The sequence below is a fragment of the Rhea pennata genome, chromosome 6 (assembly GCF_028389875.1).
Source record: "Rhea pennata isolate bPtePen1 chromosome 6, bPtePen1.pri, whole genome shotgun sequence".
NCBI classification, from domain to species: domain Eukaryota; kingdom Metazoa; phylum Chordata; class Aves; order Rheiformes; family Rheidae; genus Rhea; species Rhea pennata.
In genome coordinates, this window is record NC_084668.1 from 26,982,934 (window position 1) to 27,009,320 (window position 26,387).

Genomic DNA, 26,387 nt, shown 5'->3' on the forward strand with positions numbered 1-26,387 from the left:
GTCAGTTTTGGCTAGTGTTTCAATGCTGGTACTCAGGGGAGATGGTTTTCAGGGAACAGGAAATTAAAGTAAAATGAGCTCGGCTATTTCAAGGGCAGCTGGAGTGGGAAAGTCAGCTATAGCACTTTAGGGAAAGCTTGCTCTACTTCCTCCCCACCCCCCACTACCACCACAACACTCACTCATCTCCCCGTGGCCTGCTGGCTCGGGCCGAAGAGCTGGCAGGGCCCTGGCACAGGGCTGGATTTGCCCCGCGGTCCTCGGGACTGGCAAGGAAGAGGCCGCCCCCACCCCAAAGGAGGACTGGGACGGCCCCGCGCTCCCCAGGACGCAGGGCGAGCCCGGCGCCAGCCGCCCGGAGAAGCGAGAAAAGGGGCGGTGCGGGCCAGTCCCGCCCGGCCGGCCCTGCCCCGCGCCCGCCCCGCCGCTCAGCGGCCGCGGCGCAGGGTGCGGGCTGCCGCCGTCCTGGGGCGGGGGCTAGGCGCTGCCCTCGCCGAGCGCGGGGAGGAGGCAGCGGCGGGCGCCTGTCTCCCGCCCGGCCGGCAGCCATGTGGAGCGGGGACGCGGGCGCGGCTCGGGGCGCTGCCCGCTGGGCCGCCCCGTTGCTGCTGGTGCTCTGGCGCTGCCTGCCCGCGGCGCGGCCCTACAACCTGGACACGCAGCACCCGCTGCTCTTTCAGGGCGGCAACGGCACCCTCTTCGGATACTCGGTCCTCCTGCACCGCCACGGCGAGGACAGCTGGTGAGTGCTGCGCCTCGCGCCAGGCTACCCCAGGGCCAGCTAGGGGCGGCCGGGCCGGCGGCAGGCGCTTAGCCCCCGCTCGGCCGCGCAGGGGCATTTGACGCTCCTCTCGCAGCTGGTCCCTAGAGCCAGGCAGCCTCATGGTGGGGAACGGGGTGGCTCCGGCCGGGGGAACGCTGGGGGCGTTTTTTCGTTGTTTCCCGACACCCCCCCACCCCCGGGACGCGCCGCAAGTTTGCGCGGCCGCGGCGGCCCCGTCCCCCGGGACGCGGCCTCTCACGCCGCCGTTTCTGACCTCCAGGCTCGTCGCGGGCGCCCCCCGAGCGAGTTGGCCCGCCAACAGCTCCGTGGCGAACCCTGGGGCCATTTTCCGCTGCCGGATTGAGAGGAACCCCCGCAGGCAGTGCGAGCAGCTCCAGCTGGGTGAGTGGCCGTGCGCGCGGAGCGAGGCGGCAGAGTCCCACGCGGTCGCTTGTAACGGTCGCTTGTAACGGTCGCTTGTAACGGTCGCTTGTAACGGCCGCGCGAGCCGAGCCGGGCGGCCCGGCCTGGTCCCGCCGCACGCGCCCGCCGTCTTCGTCGCCGCGGGGTGATTCTCATGAGCCAATTTGAGGTTAAAGCAGCGCTTAGTTTTCGCTAAGGGCGAGACGAGCGCTGTTACCTAGTAATAGCGAAGGTGGCATCTTTGTCCACAGAGAGAAACACAACAAAACTTGATTTAGGGAAACGAGCCTAATGTGACAGCTCCCATTCCCATACTGTTTTCTTTCACGCACACGTTTCAGCACCTGATTCAGAGCCCTCATGAGAGTTTCAGTTCTCTCTCTCTCATGCTTTTCTTCAGAAAGCTAGTTCAGCTTCCTGAGCAGAGTGCAAACGTAGCTAACTCAGGCAGGGGGGTGGAAACCATCATTCCTCTTCAAAGCATTCCTCTGTAGAAGCCACCCTAAATCAGCAGTGAAGCACAGCTGCCTTGCAGGTCGGTTCTTACCACCTGTGGATGCCCTGATAAATTGAATTTCAGGGGACCAAAACTATTCACAACTGAGTCAAACTTGTTGGCTTCTGCATTTAATCTAATCTCTTCTCTCTGCCTCCCTTGTCCTCATGATTGGGAAGTTCAGCCATCTTCCAAGTGTTTGATACTTGCCCAGGGTGAGTCCACTTTGCAACTAGTTACCATGAATACATTGCTTTGGGCTCTGTTTTTGTCCTCTTCAAATCCTGTGCCATTCAAACTCTATTCCTATGTTATCAATAAAAAGTTTCCTGAATTTTCTCTCCTGCTATAACCAACACAGTCACTGAATCCGTTAAAACTATGAACTTGCTGCTTAGTAAGGATAAGAAGCACGGGAAATGTTTTTCAAAATAATTGAAACCAACAAAAGTGATAAAGCACTGTGGGCTGATGTATTTTCAGGCCAGAATACAAGACTTTCTGACAAAAATGTTAAATCAAAATAGTAATTACTTTATGCAGCTGGACATAGCATTTAGAATTGACAGGTTCCATCCAGTTTTTCCTGCAGCTGGAAGTTATTTTTCATATCTAAACTACAAAAAGCTAATGTACTTAAGCATCGCTTTCTTCACAGAAGACAGCGGTTGCTTGTAGAAAGAACTGCAATTAAACATATTCCAGACAAAGTGGTTCTCTTCTTGAATAATATTAGTTCCAATATTAGATCTGTTGAAAAATGTTAAAGACCTTTTTTTCTCCAACCGCCTGTCTGTAAGAAGAGACTTGGAAAAGTCAAAGAAGTCAACTAAATGGGTGAAATAGCATATGCTGAAAGATATTAAATCCCTGCCTCTGGATTGTGGTAAAAATAGTCTTTGACAACATAGAAGAAGAAAAAGAGGGAAAAGGTGCTAAGTTTTCAGCTTCTTTGAAAACTACTGTAGTACTGTAGTATTTCTTGATTTATTAATTTAACCAGTGGAGAAACAAAAGTTCTAACAAAGTAACTTGATGGCTTTTTCTCAGTCGTTTAGGGGACTCTAAATGAAATGATGCGGTTGAAAAGGTTTATATCATGGCAAAGGCTTGGTTTAGTGAGTCTTCCATCCCCATATTTAGAGACGGCAGGTATGCAGCAATGTTTACTGTCTTGTTCTGCTCTTTTAAAAATGATGACACCACAAAGAGAAACAGAAATTTTACAAAGTGTTTATTCCCTTGGTGCTGGGCGGCTTCTTCGTAACACCAAGGTAGTTCTGTGGTATTTCTGAAGTTAAACAGATACTTAAAAGAAGTGTTATACCATAAAGCAAGAAGTGAGGTCAATAAAAAAGCCAAACCATTCTGCGGTGCATGGGATGTAAATTAAGGAGGGTAGTGTCAGGGTTTGGTTAAGCCTCTGTCAGCCTGCAGAGCAGCCACAGAAATACACAAGGGAACTTTGAATTGCAAAGTTAAACTTAATTCTCTCTTATCTAACTCATTCAGACTGTCAGCAACTTTTAGACATAATGGTTTTATCAACACTGTGTCTTTCGATGGGTGACCTCTTCTGCTTGGATTTTTGCCATTGACAAGTTTGGGTTCTAATCTCTTAGAGCAAATTGCTCTGAAAAAGGAGTAGGGATATATTATGTTGCTGGGACAGGGAAATTCAGAGATAGCCATTTTTATCTTTCTCTTCAATACCTGAGTTCACATCTTTTTCAATGTAAGAATCTCTGAGGCAATAAGTTTCTAGTTATGAGTCACAGAAATAGAAGCAATAGAAGTCATTTTTTCCTAATGTCAGACCTCTGATAAACAGATGTGAAGCATAGAAATACTAAATTAACTTGCTGCCATTTTTCACTAAAGTAGCCTTAAAACTGACTTCACTAATTAACAAAGGATTCATGCCCAGTTGTGCAAGAAGAATTTGTGTGCCTCTGATCACACAAAACTGCTATTATTTGGGAGGGGTTGGTTTCTTTTTTTGGAGGGGGTAGGTGTGGATCACACAGTCCTATCTGGCTCCTCAATAGACAAAGATTTACTGGAAACGATCCTATGCTGCAGTCATCCCAACATCTGCAAATAATTCATCCAGGCATAATTTAGAGAATTTTAATGTTGCTCGAGGTGTTAGGGACTTGGGCTTTTTTAAGAACCAAGAGAAATTGTGAGAGACACTAGCAAATTTTTGTTTTCGCAGCACCTTACTTGGACTGTAAATCTCTCTCTGCTGAATAGAGGCATAAAGTGTTGAGTCTCTTTTCTAGTTCTAGTATTCCTGTTTTGTCAGTAACGTCAAATATTCCAGACTATTGATTTGTTTGTAGTTGGGCTCTCTTTAAATGATGACTTACGTTAGATACAGAGGCTTTTAATCAAATAGTGTGAAAATACAGATCCCAGTGCTTCAGGTTTATTATTTAGAGAACTAAGTACTGGTCTTCTAGGGCACTGAGTGACTACTCTATTGATTTTTAAAGGAAATCTAGTACGTTTTTGAACGTTAAGGCCTTGACCACGTCAGTTTGGGACAATCGTAAATTGTTGCAGAGGAATTGAAGCAGAATGTTCTTTGGATGTTTTGACCTACTACATTTTGGACTTGCAAAATGTTTGTTGAAAAATTTCAACAAAATTTTTGACCAATTTGAAACGGAGTGTGATTTATTTGCTAATAACAGAATACAATTTGTAAAACTTGCCATCTGAGCTAACAAAAAAAAAGTTTTGACTACAAATTTATACAGAAAATTCTTGTGCATGTTCTTTAAGATCAAAAAGTTTTGCCCCAGAGGATCAGTCTTCTTTTAAGCCCTTTGTAAATTTAACCTGTGGACAAATTGCCCTCTAGCTCCCCCAGCTGAATCATTACTGTGGAAAAGAAGTGAACAGTTAACAGCTTTCCCCAAAAGGCTAACTTGCATTTGTTCAACTTTGATTACAGTAGACTTCTTGCCTTTGGAAGTTTGGCTTTTTGATCTCACTTGCCTTGATCATATCCTGCCAGTGATTTAGTCTGAAATAACCTTACTATTCCAAGGGAAGACAGGACCTTCTTGACCTACATCTGTTATGAAAACAGCTCTCACCTAAATAAAATATGTTTGGGTTGAGTGATAAGACCTATTAAATCCCTGAAGAGAGAAAAAAATACAGTCCTGGGTGAGTGAAAGAGTCTTGTGAGGCCCTGACATCTAAGAGTAGAATATCAGAAGGGTTGTCAACTGAGCAGTAGGCTTCATAGTTTTGATCAGCTAGCAATTAGGATCAGAGGAGTTCTGGGAGAATAAAAAGGATCATGAGAGGCTGTTGAGTGTAGCAAGCACTGGAAAAAGTTACATGAAACTGACTTCTCAGATGACATGGGAAACATTTGTATAGAGTCCTTGAGGCCAAAGCTAGAAGTGGCTTTTTAAGTTGTGATCTTACTTATATGTGGCTGTGTTGTTTCTGTGGATGTGTACAGCAGGGATAATAACAGAAGTGTTTCTTCCAGCTGTGTAATGTACACAGGCTGGGCAATTACTTATCTTTGGGTGACTTATGGCAACCCGTACACCCTTTCCCCGAGGCAGTCAAGCTGCCATGTTCTCTCAAGCTTATGCAGTGCTGCACTGTTGTGTGTGCAGACAACAGCATTTTCTCTTCTCTTTAGATAAAACCTTGATAATGTCTTATCCTTGCTCATCGTTGTGCCTTTTGTGTTTCTTCTCTTGCCCACAAAGGCCTATCGTTTTAAAGGTGCTTGAATACTTGCCAGTCAGAGAAAGAGAAGAGAAATAAGACAGTAGGTCAGAAGAGGGCCAAAGAGAATGTGAATCGAGAACATATGCTAGAGCCAAGGAAACTATGAACATGAATGAATGGAGGTCATAGACAAAATAGACCAAAAAGTGCTAAAATAAGCAAAACTTCTTCTGCTCTCTAACAACACTGTTACCTGGTCTTGCTTGACTTACTAACAGAAAGTCTAGAAGACCTCTTTAAGATCTAAATTTATGACACTGGTTTTCTCTGCTTTTATCTCCTATAAATGCACATGCAGTATAAAGCACATCCAGTGTAAGTCATTGTCATAAGACGACCAAAAACATTACTAGAATGGAGTTACCAGAAGCAGCTTTTGTGATTTAATGGAGTGTTAATCCCTAAGCATGGGAATGAAATAGAATATTATTCCTAAGAGGACTTGAACCAGATTCATGAGCTTTGTAATTCATGCAAATCACAGAAATGTCTTTCTGAGGTAGCAGGTACATGACATAACTAAATTCCAAACTTGTGTCTGAAGATTGTTGCAGGGTGGGAGAGCAGAGGTATATTCGATATATGGAAAATCATGTCCCTGACATTAGCCGATTCAGAAGCTTCTCACTTAGACCTTAGTAACTGATAGCCTACAGAAAATGCAACTGCTTTTTAGTAGATGTTTAAAGTAATGCATTTTATTTCATGCTGGTCATGGAATAAGAACATACACAGAGTTGGTTACTGTACCTCAGGTAACCTACAGAGATTTATTAAATTGCGATGATGTTATAGCTTCTCTGACCCAGAGAACTGAAGGTGATGTTACTGTGAGTTCTAAGGTCGGTTCCTATTTACTTGGATTTTCTTATACTTATTTCCTTGATGTTCATGGGGGAAGAAGGAGATGCATCTTGATCCTGTGAAGGGTGTTACTTTTAGGAAGAGGTAGACCACATTTGCAGTGTGTAGGGAGCATTGTCCTCTCTGCAGTTCTGTGAAGAAGTCCTACCTGCACTACTGTAGTCTTTTCATCAGAGCAAGTAGAAAATACTATATTTGGGAAAAGAAGTGGAAAGATAGCAAGAAAGTTAAAGAAGTCATGGTTGCAAAAGTTTCTTCAGACAACTGTCAAATGCTAGGCCTGCAACAGAACGCTAGGGAATGAGCTCTGGAATTAGGATGTCTGTTGGGTTTTCCTACAGGTGCTTTCCCTGAGGGTTTTTTTACCATGCAATCAAAAAATCAAGTATCTTGATTCTATTAATCTAATATATTCCCTCCAAAAACACTGATGTCCTATGTACAAAATCATTGTAAACACTTTAGTTAAAAGAATGTATGTAATAAAGCCCACAGTAATTATCATTTTCCTGGTTACTGAATAGACTAGATACATACCCTTACTCTGTGTTCATACTTAATTGGGTACTTGTCTGTCCTCTGAAGGGAATTCAACAAACATGTTATGGTTGAACTACTGTATTTCTTTAAACTCTCTGATTCATTGATTAGTAATGAATTTCAACTCTCATGCAAGCATAGTTTAGGTGTGAGGCTGGTTTTTCTTTCCAAATAATGTCACCTTTATCATTGTAGTCTATGATCTGTATTGGCGCCCTCTTCTGGGTAGCTAAAAACACTTCAAAAGTTTTGGGATGGTCAATGACAGTTGAATCTGGGGAAGTATTAAAATTATTCAAAAGAACTTGTCTATTTTGCATGCAGTTTTCTCTCATAAACTGTGTCATGCTGATAATTTTAAAAAAAAATTTTGGTTAATGTTTGTTCGCACAAACAACAGATACTTTCCTAAATGAAAAGCTTGCTTTATATTTATATAACTTAAAATTCCTTTGAATATCCCCTTCTGCTTGCCACAGCTATTACTACAACTTTCTATGAGGAAGCAAGTATTTGTTAGCTGGGTAGTGCTAACTACCAGCTAAAAACTACTACTACTAAAAACTACCAGCTAAAAACTACTACTACTAAAAACTACTACTAAAAACACCACTTCTAAATAAATGGAGTGGTGGAATGGTACAGGAAGTACAGAGGACGTGCATCTATAATGATTTCATATCCTTAGCAGATATTACAGTTATGCACCCTTTATTTGAAATGAGTTTTTAGTAGAGACCATTTTAATGTCTGCTATCAGGAGAATGTAGCTAAGAACAAGTAGAAGAGAGATGTGCTTTAGGCTAGAGTTTAGGTACTGGAGACACTACTTGTTTCTTGTGAATTTTTAGACTGAAAACACTTGCAAAGCCCAACCTGGTAATAGCTTGCATCTCCTAAAGGTCAAATTCTAGGATAGAGAATTCAGACTTGCAGTATAAGCCCACTCCTATATAAATCTTCATATTATTGCTTAATTTGGTTTCAGATATTGGCTTCCAATTTCTTAGAGTAGCAATCAAGAATCTTTGGATTTGGTTAGTTTAGCAATATGAACTTACTGCTGAGAGATTTTTCCTTTAGTAATACTAATATGATATATCATAGTGATATGGCTTAAGCCATGAAATAGATGCTACTTTAAAAATCTATATACATGCTATATTAAATTGAGTATAAAGTCACTTTCTATCGTAGTTTTAATAGTGACAGAGAAACCAATATTCACTGCCAGATCAATCTTGTTCAGAAACAACATGTTCTCTTTCACTACATACAGTCTTACTTTTGTTCAAGAGGAATGTGAAACATTTACCTGGAAAAGTCTACATAAAATGTGCAGCTATAAGGTCCACTAAACTTGCATTATTAAAGTCTTCCAATAGAATTCTCTACTGTTGCAGTCATGTGCCACATGTCACTTTGATCTGTCCCTCAGTTCAAAGTGTTGGTATTTGTGTCCTAGGAAACCCAGCTGGAGAACCCTGTGGAAAGACTTGTTTGGAAGAGCGTGATAATCAGTGGTTGGGTGTCAGCTTGTCAAGGCAGCCAACAGAAAATGGATCTATCGTTGTATGTATTACCTTTGGAACTGTGTATCCATTTTTCAGACTGCCTTCACCATTCTTTTGCTTCTGTGTCTAATACGATGTTTATTTTTTATTCATAGGCTTGTGGACATAGATGGAAAAATATCTTTTACATAAAGTATGAACACAAACTCCCTCACGGTATTTGTTTTGCCATCTCTTCTGATTTTCGAACTGATCTGAGTAGAAGAATATGCCCATGCTATATAGGTAAGCAGAATGCTTGAGTCACTTCTAGGGAAGAATAACATGTAAAATCAAATCAGAGCGCATGAAGAACCTGTGTCATTCTAGGCAGGCTTTCTGCAGTCAAGGACTGAAGGACTAAGTGCTGCTATAAGCCCAACCTATAATACAAATCTGTTAGCAAGAAGTTTATCACTTTGAAGTTGCTTTCAGCAGGCAAAAAATAGTTTAAATAAGGCATCAAAACACTTGCTCATTGAACTGGACTGTTGAGGTGTGAATGCTCCTCAAAAATAGGCCAATACAGGAGCTCCTTCATTCCTTTGCTCTGTCATTTGCTCACTCTGCTCAGTATACTGCTCACAGTGGAATACAAGTAACATCTTCAAGAGGTTGTTGCTGCTTAGTGTTCTCTGTAAAGCTGACGTGGCTCTTCAAAGCAGCCCCTGCAGCCTCGTGTTCTGCTGGTGTGTCCCTGCTCTGAACTTGTTTTCTGCCAGGCTTGTGCCTGCAGTGTGAGATCTTCTGCAGATCTCCTCAAAAGACTGCAGAATAAGAATCAAGATCTGAAATTTCTTAAACAAGTCGAATCCGTGGCTTTTTCTTTGATTCCTTTTTCTCTAAGAGAACTATCTAGCAACCCTGCCCCTTGTAAAAGCAAGGAAGAATGGACAACCTGGCTTTTCCACGGAGACTGATAAGAGTAACATATTCAAACATCCTTCTGCTGGCTTCAGAGGCTATTATAAGCGTTGGTGAAATAATCCTTTTATCTTGCATGATTATTAAGTGAATAATTCTAAGGATGAAATGAAAGGAAGCCTGGTAGGAGGCAGTTAGCAAGGAAAAGCAAGAAAATAGAGCTGGGAGAGTTGAATATAAAGACAATTCCCAAGAGTGGTAGATACCAGTATTTCTAAGATACACAACACACACTCTTCAAAGCCTGAATGGAGCATCAAAGCAACTCCTATGAAGACAAATGCACTTGTCAATCAAATTATGTCTGAATTGTAGACAGAATGCGAAGGAAAGAGTTAAACCTATCCATCTGTGCTGCTCAAACTATTTACTATTTCGTTTGGTGTATTTTTTTCATGGAATAATTTAAAGAGAAAATTAACTTCTAAATGCATAAGACTTCAAAGGCAGCTGTGATCGAGTGGTACGTATTACTTTGAGTTTGTTACGCTACTATTTTTGAAGCTGAAGGCTACACAGTGGAAAACTGTTTTTAGTTTTATTACAGAACTAAACACTATTTTTTTAATTTGTCTGAACTTCTTTTGGAAACCTAAAAAAAAAATCTGAAATAACATGTTTCTCACCCTTTTAATATTTCTTGCCAACATCCAGATCACGTGCGAAAGTTTGGAGAAAACCATGGGTCATGCCAGGCTGGAATGTCTAGTTTTTACATTGAGGTGTGTAAGTCTAGTATCTTTAATACCTCCCCCTCTGTACACATATATGAAAGTACATATGGGGACACACACACATACACACACGCACATTCCATCTTTTTTGTTGGAAGGAAAAATCAGACTTGTTTCATTTCTGCTAATTGAATCTTATTAAGACTTGCATGATAATTCACAACTAACTAGGAATACTTTTACATCTTGCTCCAAATCTAAAATTACTTTTCATGCAGAAAAAGAGCATGAATATAACGGAGTATGAAATTTTATTATTCTCTTTAGAGTAATCTGTTTAATGCAACATTAATATAAATAAGCCTTGCTATCTTGCTTTAGAGGGTACTGTTCCATATTGTTTAATCTACATTCCACCACAAGACTATGATTTTTAACACATTTTTTTGAGACAAGACTATTTTACTTGTTGTTTTCTTCTAAATGGTTGGCAAGTCAAAGTTTTAATAACCATATTCTTAGAAAGCCTGAAAAATGGTGGTCTTGTGGTAATCCCCCAATACTGAGCCAGGTGTATCTCCATTAGTGTTTTTGTTGAGTTTGCAGGAGACATAAAGAAAAGCAGTTGACTTGCTTGCCTATCTTCATGAATATTTAAACATGTATAACATGGCTTTGTTTTATTTTTCTTTTAGGACTTAATTATAATGGGAGCCCCAGGATCGTTTTATTGGACTGGTTCTGTTTTTGTGTACAATACGACTGCAAATACAATCCATGCTTACACAGATTCAAATAACCAAGTGAAATTTGGCAGTTATTTAGGTATTTTAAAAAATTTAATACTTTATATAATCAAAGAATTAGCTAAAGAATTGGTCTTGAAGTACACAGTGTTTATCAGTGCTTTCTTTTATTCCAGGAACAAAAATTCTAAAGATGTGTTTTGATTTTGTTAAATATTACTCAATTATAAGGTTCTTCTCTATCCTTTTCACTTGAAAGCTTCTCAAGCATTACTTTTCTTTTTCTGTCATCACTCCACTGAGTTTGTATTATTTCTTGATTCTGAAGGGAGAGATATGCTTTGGATTACCACTAGTTTGCACTTCACTATTAAGTCTGAAATACTGGAAAGGATTTTCATAGCAAAACACATGCTGACCTTGTGTACAACAGAAGTATAAAAAGTTCATAAATGTGAAAGCTGCAAGAAAGCAAGTTTCAGTGTCCATAAGGGAAAGTACGCTATGACCTTAAGACACAGGCTTGTCTCCAGTCTTTTTAATATTCCAACCATATCTGGTTTCTGAATGCATGGGAATGCAAACCTAATCTACAGATGTCTGCACTGAAAGCCACGCAACTCTTATACCAACATCCCAGTAGTTATCTGCATTTGGTGCTAGAATTTGTAGGATTTTGTGCCAGAACCATCCGTTCTTCAGAACATCAGAACTTCAGTTTTCTCAGTACACACTAAGAAAAGGTCATCTGACCTTCCTGAACTTAGTATGCAAGAATGCTTTTGTCTATGACCTTTGGTTTTGGCATTTTCCCACCCATAGATTCAGTACAAGTGGATAAGCAGTTGCTGTCTGTGATTTCACTCTTTTGACAATAGGAAGGAGACACAAGTTATGAAATAACTACTACGCAATGTGAAATGGATAACACTTCAGAATTCGCTGCTGAGCCTTTGAAAGATTGTAGTTGGATTTGAGGGGAAATTATGCAAAAGAGATGCCATATGGTAAAAGATGATCAGATACCAGATCAATATGCTTAATCAGGAATGTATCTAACCTTTCACAGGTTGAAGGAAAACTTTAGAGAGTGCTTTAAAACCTTGCTGCTGCTTTCCAACAGCAATCAAGCAGCAAAACATTGTACCTGTCCAGAAAAGGCACATCTTGGATTTCTATTCTCATGCTCTACAGACTGTAAGTGTTGGAATTTCTGTAATGAATGAGTCAAGTCATTGATAGCTGAAAGTCAGGAGTAAAACATAAGACATAAGAAGTATGACAGGAGAGGTCCAGTGAAAGAATTTCTTCACATATAAAGTCTCTCCTAGTTCTCTTGCCCTTCTAGGAACTGAGATATATTGGCATTTCCTTCGTGAGCACTTCTCCAGTATCCAGGTGTAACCATACCAACCAGCATACTGGCAAGGCAGAGCTACCTGTTCCTCTCAATTCTGCCCTCTCTAGAGGAAAGTGAAGAAGAAAGGGATAACTAACTTATCTGTGTCTCTGCAGTACTACCTGAGATGAAACTTAAATTTCCCCTTATGTTGCATGCTTCTTAAATCTGCATTTGGTCTCTTCATAATAATGTTTTAGTTGAAAGAAAGTGAAGGTACCTTCCCTTGAGCGCTCTCAGCTTCTGTGCTGTCCCATTTCTTGCATTGTTTTAGGCTGACATTATTCATGGCTAATTGTCTTATCAAATAATTCTTACAGACTGAGTTTGTTTATACCTTAAATCAGGAACAAAAATATCTTTATCAAATGGTCAAAGTATATCATGACCAGACTGTAATTCAACGTACATGCCTACCCTTAATTATATACTTCTACTATTCCTTTCTTTTGGCAGACACCATCAGTTGGCTTCTTTATTTACATTTTTTTAAAAAACAGGAAGTAATACATAACAAATCAGAGTTTTGTAGGAAGAGAGTACCAAAAAATACTATAAGATGTTCTGTCCACTGGGAGAAATGAAGATGTTTGAGATAATAAAAGCAAAAAGCAAGTTTAGAAGGAGAAGCTGGGAATATATAACTTTTGGTAGATTTCCTTGACTTCCTCAGAATATGAATGCTTTGGAGATAAATAGCAGTCATCTTTAAAGAGATTAAAGTCAGCTAGGCTTGATGAAAGAGTAACCTTAGGTACTTAAAGATCTCTCTTAAAGAAATCACAAGCCAGTACTTTATTTTGGGAACCTGAGAAGGGGAAATGATGTTTCAGAAAGCTAGAAAGTCAGTGTAACACCTATCATTAAAACAGGAGAAAATGAAAACGAAGTGTATTTTAAGGTAGTCGGCCAATCTTCAGTAAAGAAGAGATAATTCTGGGGTTGGGAATACAATTAGATTTGGTAGGTTCTTTGAATGTAAAGGGTTGATTATGGGATTGTTTCCCCACCCCCAGTCTTTTTATACCATAATAAAAATCTAGACTCTGTGCCTACTATAGTTGCTTTTGGTGATTTTTTTTTTTTCTTTAAAAAAAACATGTTCATTAGAAGCATTAATGTTTACACTTTAGCAAAACCAAATAAAGGTCAGAAAAGGTGAATTAAGGTTTATGCACTTAAGCTTAATTTTTTTTGTTGAATAAGTAAAAACTGGGTGTTGACCTTTAAATGATAAATTGTTGTGTTCACCTCTGTTAGCTTAAAACATGAAAAGAAAATGCTGGCATAATGAGAACTCGAATGCCAGATAGTTTTCTTTACAGATGAAAGATAAAAGGCTTGTTCTCATCTGATACAAGCTGTTTTTTCCTTTTTTTTCCACATACTGTGAAAACTGTCAGAAATTCTGTAAATACCAGAGTAGCAAAATGTTTACTATCGTCCTTGTTTCAGCTTAGCCATAATGGACTTCAGAAAATGTGAGGGTGACTCATGTAGCTACAGATTTAGGCCTCCACCTTCCATTTGCAATTCTGTGCTTGGACTTTGCACCGAATATGGTCCTATTTGTGAAGAGTTGTTTCCACTGATATAAATACTTCGTTGTGTAGATCTTTTTTACAAAAACTGATGAAATGTTTTCTTGTTATCAAATGTTAGCTCCAAAGTATTCCTGAGTTATTCATATATGTGTATATAAAATACAGCCTGTGTGTATAAATGTGTATCTTAAAACAATATAAACTATATATATATATATATATGCACACACACACGTAAAAGTGGTGCTACATTTTATTTTTCTGCAGTCTAATTAAAACAATAGTTAAATTATAGAGTGATGATAATTGAATAAAATTCTTCCACATTTCACTAAATGAACAGTAGATACTTTGTATTACAGTACGGAGCCACTGAACACTTACAAAATGTATGTTAACAGAAGATGTGTGTGATTTTTTTAAATGACTTTTAAAATATGACAGATAATTGAGACCTTGGGAAGAAATGAGCATTTCTGACCCACAGTAGCTCTGAAGTTGCTGGAACTGCTTTTATCGACCTTTTGTGTATATTTCAAAAATTTTCCTTTCTGTAGTATTTATATTGGTAGCTTGCTTGTGGTCTGTATATCAAACTCTCAATAATTTATGGTATTGACAGCTTTTATACATCATGCTCTCTTCCTTATGTGATGTTAAAAGTGTTGAGTGGTGTATTTCTGATTTACAGGATACTCTGTTGGAGCTGGGCATTTTTTGACATCGGCTAGTACAGAAGTAATTGGAGGGGCTCCCCAACAGGAGCAGACTGGTAAAGTAAGAGATTGTTCATACTGTTGGTCTGAAGAGGATTTCCTCCTGCCTGTCTACCTACGATTTTTTCAGTTTAGGTTAATGTAATGAAGACAAGCATTGGATAATAGAATTTCTCATGGGGAGAAAAGGCAAAGAAGAAATGAGGGAAGATAGTCTAGATAACACTGCTGTGAACTATGGTATTAATGAAAGGTGCAGATAAGAAATAGAGAACAGCTGTACCTTGTATTGCTGTATGTTGCCTTGCTGATTCCCTAGCTCACACCATAGAAAAAGCACAAAACAGTACTTCAAATTACCGCTCACTGAATAGCATTTTTATTTTCTCTTTGTTTTAGGCATACATTTTTAGCATTGAGAAGCAACTAAATATTCTATTTGAACTAAAGGGTAAAAAGGTAAATCTTCCATGCAGCTATTCTGTACCTTAGAATTTGCAGTATGTCTTCATAAAAATTTGAAAATATCGGGATTTCTTGTTTGCACACAGCTTGGTTCTTACTTTGGAGCTGCAGTTTGTGCTGTGGACCTGAATTCAGATGGCCTCTCAGACTTACTAGTTGGTGCTCCAATGCAAAGTACTATTAGAGAAGAAGGAAGAGTTTATGTTTACATCAATTCAGGTTCTGTAAGTATTTTCTCTTAAAAACGTGTAATAATCATTCCAGTCTAACAACTAAAAGAGATTAGCTATCTCTTTATAGTAAAGCAGTTAAAGGTATAGACAAAACAGCTTTAGTACCAGTATGACAATCCCATATCAACCAGTAGTGCCAAGTATTATCTGTAAAACAAATTGACTTTCCAGCAAGAGCAGAATGTGTGGAAAAACAGCAACAGGACTCTGTTGCATATGTATATGTCAAATGCTAGCTGTATAAACTTTAACACATTATTTACGCTAATGTTGAAACTGAAGGCAATCTGGTTGTGTTTCATAGTAACTTTTGATAGTTACAGCCTGCTACTGCTTGCTACAGCAAGCTCTCTTCCATTACCATGCTTACTGCTAAATTGGCATGTCAAGAGCCACTTATTTAGCACTTCCAAAGCAAACAAGGAATGAAAAATTTGTGTGCAATTAGGAGTTGAAATAAAGAACAACATTGGTAGATCTGTTAATATTCCTTATTTTGGTGAATGAAGAAGCTGGACAGAACATGTATTAGAATCAGCTTCCTTTTATTTTTACTAGGTATCAGAAGTGAAAGTATAATCACTTTTTTTTTTAATCTGCTTTTGAATTTGTCTGGCATTGTTAATTTTATCCTCGTATCTATTTTCTGTCCCTCCTCCCCCTACGCTGATACACATTTATTATTTTATAGTTGTAGTTCACATTTTCTTACCATGAATGTATTCCTCACAGAGAATTAAGTCACTCTAGGACACCTCCAAATTACCAAAGCACACAATAGCTCTGAAGCAGCTACTACTTACTTTTTTTTTTAGTGCACATGCATGCATACACACACCTGCACAAACACACACTGTTTTCTTAGTGCTGTAAGCACCTGTACTCTGGTATAAACTTGCTTTGCTTAGAGGTGTTTGCTGTGGTAACACATTGCTTTTCTCTTTCTTAAAGAACAACTCCAATCTGCATATAAACTGAACTAATTATTATTTAGTATCTTTGATAAGTCTGGCTTGTGCACCAAGAAGATCAGTATGATTTTTCTCTTACCATCCAAAAGCAGTATAACATTTTGAGTAACCATCCAGGTCATCTGGAATACCCTTTATTAATGTAGTATTCATTGATTATATTTTCCATCAGGAAGCAAAAATGGTAGAATTCAACGTAGAGCTCAGCGGGAGTGACTCATATGCAGCCAGGTTTGGAGAGTCCATAGCCAATCTGGGAGACATTGATAATGATGGTTTTGAAGGTAAGTATCAAAAAAAAAAGAAAACGTTTGGTTTTAATTCTCACTGAGCAGTGGGCTGCCAGAATAGGATTATGAAAGGGTGAAAAGACTTTGAAGAGGTTATCTGGCCTTTTATTTCTAGGTCATTGATTTGAAATGTGGGTGATTCATAGTCATTAACATGTAATACCAACATGTTAAGTTATGTTGACTTAGTGAAGGACATAAGCATAAAGTGATACTATAGCCTATAACTTTGAATGCTGGGCCTCTAGAATGGAATCTCTAATCCTGTTTTAGGCATCTGAAACAATATTTGGGAAAGAATTTGGCAATATTATAACATTGCAAATAAAAATTACTCATTGAGTCAAGAGCTGCTTTTGTGCTGCCAATAGGAAATACTGAATACAGGAGGATAACAAAAATAACCTACAAGATGTGAGGCTATCATGAGACTGCCTACCTATTTAAGTCCCTCAGGTGACTAGCAAAGGATCCCAGTGGGGCTAAGTTGGAGAACACAGGCAAGAACATCAATGGTCATGCACAGATACTGAATTCAAAATTTTAATGGAGCTCTGAGGGAGCTCTTTCTTCTGATTCCTCCTATACAGAGGGATCTGTTTTAGGCACATAGAAGGTGAATGTACACTCTTTCCCCAAGGCTGAAACACCCTTTCTAAATGTGCTAAGGCAAGATCTGAAATTTCTGTTGATACTGTTTCGGTGGGACTTGCTGAAAGGGCAGATGGAATCAGTTTCCAGACTTCTGCATCTGACTTCCATAATGAGTACAGGAATACGTATAAGAAGGATAGGGACTAAAAAGAAAACACCCTTTGAAAATTATAGATTAAAGTTATTTTATTTATAGAAAACAGATGAAAAAATAGATCTGTTATAATATCTAGAATGACTGCCATGACCTTTTACTTCGCTTCCGCTTACATTCGGGCTTTCTAAAATGTAACCGCTACAGAAATCTCCGTGACCTACTGCTTCCAGCTTCTTCTCGAGACCATGGCTGTATAGGTAGCTTGCAAAAATGCAGTTGCCTAGGGGGCCTTCATCTAGACTGAAGGCTAGCAGAGAGGATCTGGCCGAGTGCGTCATGTTTTCAAACAGATAGGAATGGTCAATGTTCCTGTTTGAAGAATTTGCATGTTCTTCCCTTCAGCAGAGAGGCTGTCATGACAGACTGCGTAGAGAAAGGATTAAAATAGGGCAGGAGCTTTGTTCTGTTCCAAAATTCTGTCATAGCTTAGATTTTCTATCAAAAATTGGTCTGTATGCAGGGAGTTAATATCCTTTGCGCAAAAACTGCCAGCCTTTATTGGGCTCTGTCTTTACCAAGTCTCTATTTGTCTTTACATTTTTGAATTTCTCTTTTTATTTCCATTTATCAACCAGTGTTCTCTTGTCACTCTTCCCTTTATCTTGTGTTCTTGGTCCTGCTCTGTAACCCATAAGGCTTGGAACAGTCATTTGCTTCTTTTACAGTGTCTTCTTCCTTAAAATAGTCTTTTTTTTCCTTTGGTACCTGTTCCTTTAACTCTTCCTAGATTTCATTTGTCCTGCTTTGTATTACTTGTGCTGTTGTGCAAATTCTCCAAAAGAGAGAACATTCCTTACTCATTTACAAAGTCTTACCCTTTATTACCTACTCATTATTAAGTCAAAACATACTAAGCATTTTACACACAGCCTTCCAGTTTTACCCCAAAACATTTGCAAACTGCAAAGAAAAACAATATCCAAATATAGGGCTGAGAAACAGAGAAGTAAAATCGTACTAACAGCAGCATAGTGAAATAGATATACGACACAATGTGACATACAACGGGCATCATAAAACTGCAGGGAAAGGTGTAGTAAGCTTTTGAAGGGAGCTGAAAAAATAGAGGAAATATTTGGAGTGACAGTAGGAAAAGAGATTTTCTTGTAAGAAAAACAACTGGAAGCAAAATATAAAGAGAAATTGGGTGCTACAGACCATTTGTCTATAGTAAACAGTAAAAAAGCACAGCAGAGCCAAGTTTTTCAATGATATAAACCTTTATTTAGTATTAGCCCTGTAAAGATAATGGTATGCCTGTTAGTGTAGAATCTAAGCCCACCCCCCAAACATATGTTTTGCTTTAATTTGACAGCATAACTTGGCTGTCCTATTTTCATCTTACCACTAGAAAGACATATTTTGTGTATTTTAATCACTGAAGTATGAATTCATTCAGAGAGCCATTCAGCTAAACCAAGTCATCAGAGCTCTGCTTTTCCTGTGTTTTTGGTTTGGTGCAACATACAGTCTTTCCAATTTTCAGATAGTTCAGTTTTGTTTCATTTATGAATGAAATCTCACAATTACTAATTTATACTGGTGAATTTTAAAATACTGTAATTCATTCTCCCTTTCCCTATTGCTCCTTCTTTTTTGGAAAGCATCCTCTGGCTATTTCAACCTCAGGGTTTTTTGGTAATGTTTTGGTGGGGCTGTTAAAGGTTTCTTTGTTTATGTGTTGGCACACTCCTTTGGGGTTAAATCGTCTAGGCGTAAAACATATTTCTTTGTTTAAACCAGTTACCTTCATTTCCATGTTGAATACCCATTCAAGCCTGTTGTCAGTTGTTAACATTTCAGAGGAAAATAAATAGTTCATTTTAGTCAATATAAAAGAGTAATTGTGTTTTGGTGATTTAACCCATGTGGGAAGAGCAAAGTACAGGAAAATCATCATAGTTTCAGAAATGCAAGGCAATTTTTTTTTTTTAAGACCATGATAATTTTGGGTACTCTGCATGATAACTTTGTAGGAACCAGATTCATAATTGTTAGGAAACAGACTTTGGACTGAAAAAGATTAATCCCTTGTTTTCCAGAAACACAGTGCTTCAGGCAGAGTTAGATTACTCTCCTGGTAACAGGCATACCATTATTGTTCTGTTTTCCTTAATCTTTAGCATTTGTTTCTGAATTAAGTCATATCAATTTGGTCAGGTATCACATGCATCCTGATTTGACTTACTTTAACTTTGCTTTGTACACAAGCTGAGTATAAGTAATATTCAGCCCATTAAAGACTGAAAAGTGATGCTGTACTTACAGTTTCTTAAGAATGTAGTGCATTGCTTTTTCCTCTTAACTCAATTTTAATTAATTTTTTTGCTTTATTCTATGATTACATCTGTGTGCAAATCAAAATTTGATTGCACTAAGTAACAATGTTGCATTTTCAGAGCACCTTTTTCCTTTTCATCTATCAAGCGAAATTAAGTTTATTTTCTAATTTAAAGTGAATGTATCTTGCTATTGTTGAAACAATCTGCTTTCCTGTATTTTTATTTTATAAGCACTTTACATTGTTATATGTTCTGCTCTGTTGTGTAATGTTTGCAAAATGCCTTGTATAAAGAGGTTTTGGTGTCAGTTCAGATATTAAGATATTGCCAATATATATATATAAGAAAAGGAGGGGAGTTGATTGTTTTTACAGCAGTGTTGAATTCTGTGGTAACAAAGCTTCATGCCTAAGTTGACATGGAATATGTATTTTATTCTGTGTCGTATTTCCATCTTGGGTAGGTGGAATGGCGGTATCAAGTCTTAGCAGACATGTATTTCAGATGTGGAGGCAAATGAGAAGTAAAAACAGAAATGTAGAGGATTGTATAAGTAAAAATATTTTACAAAACAACTGTGAAAGGTATCTTACTGATGCAGCAGAAAAACTGTCATTTTCATTGCATACCTTTGGGTATTTTAAAATGTCCTTTTGTCAGAAGGTATTATGAAGGCATTATATAGAATAACACGATTCAAGGTTTTTCTGTGGATTCATAGATGCCCCAGTGAAGTGTTTGGAATAGAAAGTTGCAGGGGTTATTTTTCCATAATACTTACGTTTGTATGTAAGAGAACATTTTTGTTGGTACATCTAATTTTGCTTTTTACTACAGTATGAACAACCCACGTATGTGTTTCTAACTCTTTAGGTTTTGATTTTTAAAAATCCAGAAAACTCTTATTTTTCCACCTGTATATGGAAATAAGTACAAGTTAAAGGTATTGTTCTTTTATCCCATGCTTAGGATATTTATGCTGCATGAGAGATCCTGGATTTGGGTCATCTTGGTCAGGCTAGTTTATGTATTTTTACACTTACTAGATATGGAAACAGTATTGAGAGCTAGTACCAGGACCAAGACTCCCTGCTCACAGCTAAGTTATCTATGCAGCAGTTATACAGGCAAGGTCCTTCTTCTGCAGCATGTATCGTGTTTGCTCAATGCCACACATTTCACAAGATAGCAAGTGCTCTATCTTGATATGAGAGAGATGGGTTTGCATTTCCACAGGCTGAGGACTGCGTGTAGTCTAAATTTCATTTCTGGAATGAGTTTTCTAATCACTAGACTATTAAATACAAAGTGCTACTTAATGATCCCTTATGAAAGAAAGCAGAATTTTGAGAGTGAGAGATCTAGTGTCTGAACCTGTTAGATCTATTCAAAGCATAAATACCAAAACAAGCCTGGGGATGATCCAGACTGTACTTCGCAGTCCATTTTTTTTTTTTGCGTAGAAGATTAGACACCTACTACTCAAGGTCACATACTTTCTGAAGCAGAGTTGAAGGTGTCTGGGAAAATCTGAGATGAAGGCAAGATGCAAGTTGTGAATTTAGTCACTGCCAGGATCATGAAGGTGCTGAGCAAGACTTGTGAACTGTCCTTGGGATGACTAAGAACCACCTGAGCTCTGTCTGCAGCATGAGTGTAAGAGGACAGAAACTATACAGTCATTTTCTTCATATCATGAGTCCCTTTTCAAAACCAAGTAGTTCCAGAAGCCCTTCCATTTTCCTCCAAGAGGCAAAATCAGCTGTCACTCTGAAGTTGTTATGAAAACAACCGTGGTCAAAATCAGATGTATACAAATTACACAGCTGTACAGCATCCACTTCTCAGATTACTGGATTAGATCTCTGCTTTCAAGTGGTGTAGATGTATATTTGTTGTAAGTGCATCTACATTTGTTATATGGAGGGTACAGTCCGCTGGTTTCTCTTGCTGAAAAAGTTATAAAAATCTGAAGACCTTCTACAAATAATATATCATATGCATGTAACATAAAGACTTCAAAAATTAGTAGTAGCTCTCATTAAACTGTTTTTCTACAGATGTAGCAATTGGGGCTCCACAGGAAGATAATCTAAGAGGAGTTATTTATATATACAATGGCAGGGAAAATGGAATAACTCCATCATTTTCACAGGTATGCTTTTTCTATTATTAAAAAAAAAAGTATTCAGCCTTAAATTCAAATTTGGGACTTTTTACTGTAATTTAACCTTCAGAACAGCTGAATTACTTTAAAACAATTGAATTCCAGAATATGTTTACCTAACCTGTAATTTCTAGTCATAGTATATAACCTATAACAAAGAAAATGTTTTGGAGGTTTCGGACGGGATTTATGGGGTATTTGCAGCAATGGAGGAATATTATACATTCACAGGCAAGTACCTGTCTTCAGAAACAAGATTATTGTGCTTTCCAAGAATAATTTTCTTTTCTTTTTCCCCTCTCCTTCAGAGAATACAAGGACATCATGTCAGTAATGCTTTAAGCATGTTTGGACAATCCATAGCAAGTGGCATTGATGCAGATAACAATGGTTATCAAGGTGAATTAAACAATTGTGTTTATTTTTGTTTATATGACAGTAGAAATGAATAGGTAACAACCCAACCATGCTTCTTATTAGTCCTCCGAAGAGCAAAATCTGTTATTAAGATGACATGTCACATCTTGCATTTTGTGAAGAAAGAAAATGATGGGGTAAATCTGAGGGCAAGTAGTCAATTTTTTACGGTCATCTAACTGTTATTGAAGGGCTCAGAAAGATAATGATAATGCATAGTGCAGAGGAGGAAAAAAAATCTGATTTTTAGTTTTATGATAACCACTTTATCTACTAATGTCATAGTGAGCTAGGTTGGTCACTGGAAGTATATCTGGTGTTCAGGTTAGTGTGCTAACCTGAAAATTGTGTATGTCTTTATGTAGTCTGGATCTTGTCACGACTTGCTTAGCTCAATGTCTCTCAGGGTGTGCATCAACAATAAAATAATCTGGCCACTGGGTTCAGAGTACCAGATTAGGAACATTATGGACTTACATACATTATGGGTGTAACACAAGTGCACAGAATTTGGTATGAAGCAGCTTGGCTAGTTTCAAAAATATACTCGTTGTGTCAAGCATATTGTCAAAATATTTTGACGTTTTACAGTTAGGTGTTATGTCAGATCAGTTACTGCCTGTCCTGCCACTATGAATATAAAAGCATAAAGTTATCATAAACTGCATTTTGTGTGCTAAATTTCTACAGAAATGTGAGTTTGTAATGCTGGGTTTACAGGAAGTGAACAGGTAGTTTATGCTTTCAGGTCATCTGCTGTTGCTTTTTAGGGAGCTCTGTTGTCATCACTTAGACTCATCAGAAAAGTTTACTCCTGTTTCCTCACTTGAGAAACTGTGCTGTGTATATTTCTTCCCTTATTACATGAATAATTTTCAGTTAATTTGGAATAAAATAACAAATCTGTACTTGTTTATATCTATCTATCTATAATTTTTATATGAATATATATACATATACACACTTCATATATATATATATATTCAATTTTACTATAGCTAGGTATGTATATATACAGCAAAAGTAAATACTTGAGTTACAAGGGAAGCAAGGACCTCCTATTTAGCTAAATGGTACTTTGTTGTCAGTCACTTAAACTTGGCATGGAAATCAAATTATCATGTTACCAGTATCTGCATGTCGAGACAAATTAGTATGCAGCTTTAAGGGACAGGGAACAAGTGTTTGAGGAATCATTTTTCTATACAGATGAATACATCTTTAAATATTAACATATCCCTTATAATAAATAATGGACAAACTGTTTTAATGTTGTCCAAAAATGAGCGTACTACAAAATGCAAGTACCTGAGAAGTAATTACTGTTGAGTAAAGATGCTTATCTATCTTTTTTGTTTGTACAGATGTAGCAGTTGGTGCATTTCTTTCCAATTCTGCTGTGCTGCTAAGGTGAGGTTGATACATTTCAGTGCTTAAAGATCATGCGATTTAATTGTAGATTCTTAGATGTAATTAAAAAAAGTTAGTTATATGTTTTGACTTCATGCTGCTCTTCATGGTGTTTTGGACTTCAGTCATTAAACTTTAGAGTGCTCTATAACTGGTATGTTCAACTAAGCATCTTGGAAAAAAGGAAAATATCATTCTTAAATTCCTTGAAGCAATAAAAATTTCACACACAGCTATTTGGCTTCTTAAAAATGCATAATTTAAGAAGATAACTTAAAAATGATCATTTTAAAATATAAGCAATAGATTCTAAAGAGTTGATTCTGAAGCATTTTCTGAATGTTAACTCTTTTGTATTCTTAGAACAAAACCAGTGATAATTGTTGATGCTTTTTTAAAACACCCTGATTCAATAAATCGGACTAATTTGAACTGCATGGAAAATGACCAGCCTGCCATCTGCATGAATTTAAAGATATGCTTTACGTACACAGGACGAGAGGTACCCGGCTATATTGGTAAGCTACTTGAAAAAAAAAATCCAGTTAATGTATTCATTTGAATAAGAAATTAAACTATTTAGAAAATAATAATATTGGTATTTAATAATGCACTAATTTGAGTTCAGTTTAAAATGAAAAATTAAAAGCTTATGGCAAAGTCAGCCGCGTAAGTAACTGAAGCAGGTTTTGTTCAAACAGATTCTGGTGGAAAAATATAAATATAACTTGCTAAAACAAGCTGCATTTAAAGCATGCAACTGGGATCAATCACTATGCGATCAATTTGCAGAGGGCAGGAAGCTTTCATTAGGGGGTGGATTTGTCTCAGGGAATTTTTAAATGGAGCATTTTGAGGTTGATATTATGGAACATTCTCAAGAGAATGTGAGTCAGAAGATACAATTTCTATCATAAACTCATGAAAATTATTATGCCTAAAAGTTTTTATAATTTTTCCCTGATTTTAATTTTACAGTTTTGTTTTATAATCTGAGTGTGGATGTGAACAGAAGAGTGGATACACAAGCAAGATTTTATTTTTCTTCCAATGGAACATCTGATACAACCTCTGGAAATATAAAGATTTTTAGCAAGAACATTGCCTGCAAAGAGCATCCAGCATTTATGAGGGTAATGTAATCTTTGGTGTGTACTGTAAAGCCTTTGCTCTCCTTTAAAAGGACATCTGCTTCAAAATAACTTGTATTTCATTTACAGCTCTATTACATAATTAGCAAAGTACAATATTTGTGTTGATGACTTCCACGATTAATACCTTTTTGTTCCGGTGCTTTTTCAGCTTTTATGGGAAAATCAATGGTCCTGCCACCTCCTATGTCAGCAAGAATGTGCATAATAATCATCACAGTGATGAAGAATATAAGCATTTCTAGCCTTTTTCCCACCCTATTTTATAGAAAGCAGATCACAGATTGAGGCCAGTATTGTATCCACCAAGAAGACATGGTATAGCATATGTTTTCTACTGAATGATTCTCACAGGACTTTAATACGTACCTTATTCCTTAATGCAAGCCCTTTAAACTAATAATTACATAGAGAATGTTTATTATGTATTTTTTTAACCATTTCAAAGAACATATCTAAGGTCTTGCTCTCCTTACTGTGAGTGGAAAAGGTAGACTTACCTGATAAGAAAGGAGTTCATTACTGTTCCATTGAAGGTGAAATCAATCGATTGCTAGAAGTGAGTCTGCAGTCTGAGGTTTATAGTGTGGTCTGTTTTGTGAATTTGTTGCAAGAAGCCAAAGGTCCGCTAGCAGGGCATAAAGAAGAATACCTGTTTGGAATTCTTCAGTTTCTCCCTGCGAGGGAGGCAGCACTCATGTAGGGAAATACTTGGTTAGAGAATCAGATGTGGAAAAGTGGATAATGTATTTAGAGCTGAACAGTTCTGATGAAGAATGTGCACTGTGCCAATAAATGATCTCTACTCTCCCTCTCTTACGAATAAAGGCTGTACAGATACATACCCTTCTCCTGGACATCTCAACCTGAATCCTAGACTGCATTTGTAGTGAATGTAGTTTCAGTTCTCTATTTTTGAAGGCGAAGATGTAGAAAAAACTCTTGTTGCATATGGAACCTGCTGGTAGAATTGCTTAGGAAGAGAAGCTACAGAGATAGAAGCGTTGCAGAGGAAATGTGTATTCAGCAGGATGCTGTTGGAAACCTGCAAGATAAGATGCCAGCTAGATAGGGAGGCCTGTACCAACACCAGCAACAGACATACTAGCTTTGCTGCAGGAGGAAGTTGGCCATTGATATCCTCAAAAGCAGAGGATCCAACCAACAGCAGCAGTCCCTTGAGACTAAGGATGGTACTGACTTGTTTCCAAGTTAATAAGAATCTAGTCGGTAAGATTATAACCCCCAGTAGTCTCAAGGTCACTGTTGGCCTAGAGGAAATGATACTTCTGTTTTGATTAATGCCTCTGAAGTGTGAATGAGGGATCTATCTTGAAAGGAGAAACAATCACAGTCTGAACAAGGCTTAGAACATTTATAAGGCCGTTGGTTGGACTAGAAAAAAATAAAATGAATCTATCTGCCAAACATCCTAGACCAACAAAACAAATGGAGGATAAACAGGAAGAACTTGAAATCCTAATATATGGTGAAACAATAAAAACAGAGGACATGGAGGAACCACGTTATGGTAAACTCAGAAGTACTAGATTAAGCTACTGTAAGACCTTATTAAAGGGAAAAAGAATTCTTTAAAGAAATATTAAGGACAAGGAATATTTGAGGGGGGAAGGGTAATAAAATAATGGACTAGTTTGTCTAGCCTTTTCTTTAAAGTAGCAAACCAGCATCTGTCAGGGTGACTGGTGCAGTTGGCAGAAGCTGGAAAACAGACTTAATATTCTACAACTACATAAAACCTGCACAGAAAAAGACTCCCATG

The 26,387-nt window shown here is 38.0% G+C and overlaps 1 protein-coding gene across 2 annotated transcripts in view; it reads left to right on the plus strand.

The window, feature by feature from the left end:
• Nucleotides 1-465: 465 nt before the first annotated feature.
• Nucleotides 466-26,387, plus strand: part of ITGA4 (integrin subunit alpha 4) — a 42,367-nt gene continuing 16,445 nt past the window's right edge. For both annotated transcript variants that reach the window (XM_062579009.1, XM_062579010.1), the window contains exons 1-15: nt 466-742; nt 1,044-1,165; nt 8,317-8,423; nt 8,521-8,650; nt 9,983-10,050; nt 10,698-10,827; nt 14,383-14,468; nt 14,807-14,866; nt 14,959-15,096; nt 16,249-16,360; nt 21,520-21,614; nt 21,935-22,025; nt 23,408-23,453; nt 23,817-23,971; nt 24,432-24,586. In XM_062579009.1, the coding sequence (XP_062434993.1) occupies nt 549-742; nt 1,044-1,165; nt 8,317-8,423; nt 8,521-8,650; nt 9,983-10,050; nt 10,698-10,827; nt 14,383-14,468; nt 14,807-14,866; nt 14,959-15,096; nt 16,249-16,360; nt 21,520-21,614; nt 21,935-22,025; nt 23,408-23,453; nt 23,817-23,971; nt 24,432-24,586 (1,689 nt within the window). In that variant the 5' untranslated portion in view covers nt 466-548. The remainder of the gene's footprint in view (nt 743-1,043; nt 1,166-8,316; nt 8,424-8,520; nt 8,651-9,982; nt 10,051-10,697; nt 10,828-14,382; nt 14,469-14,806; nt 14,867-14,958; nt 15,097-16,248; nt 16,361-21,519; nt 21,615-21,934; nt 22,026-23,407; nt 23,454-23,816; nt 23,972-24,431; nt 24,587-26,387) is intronic.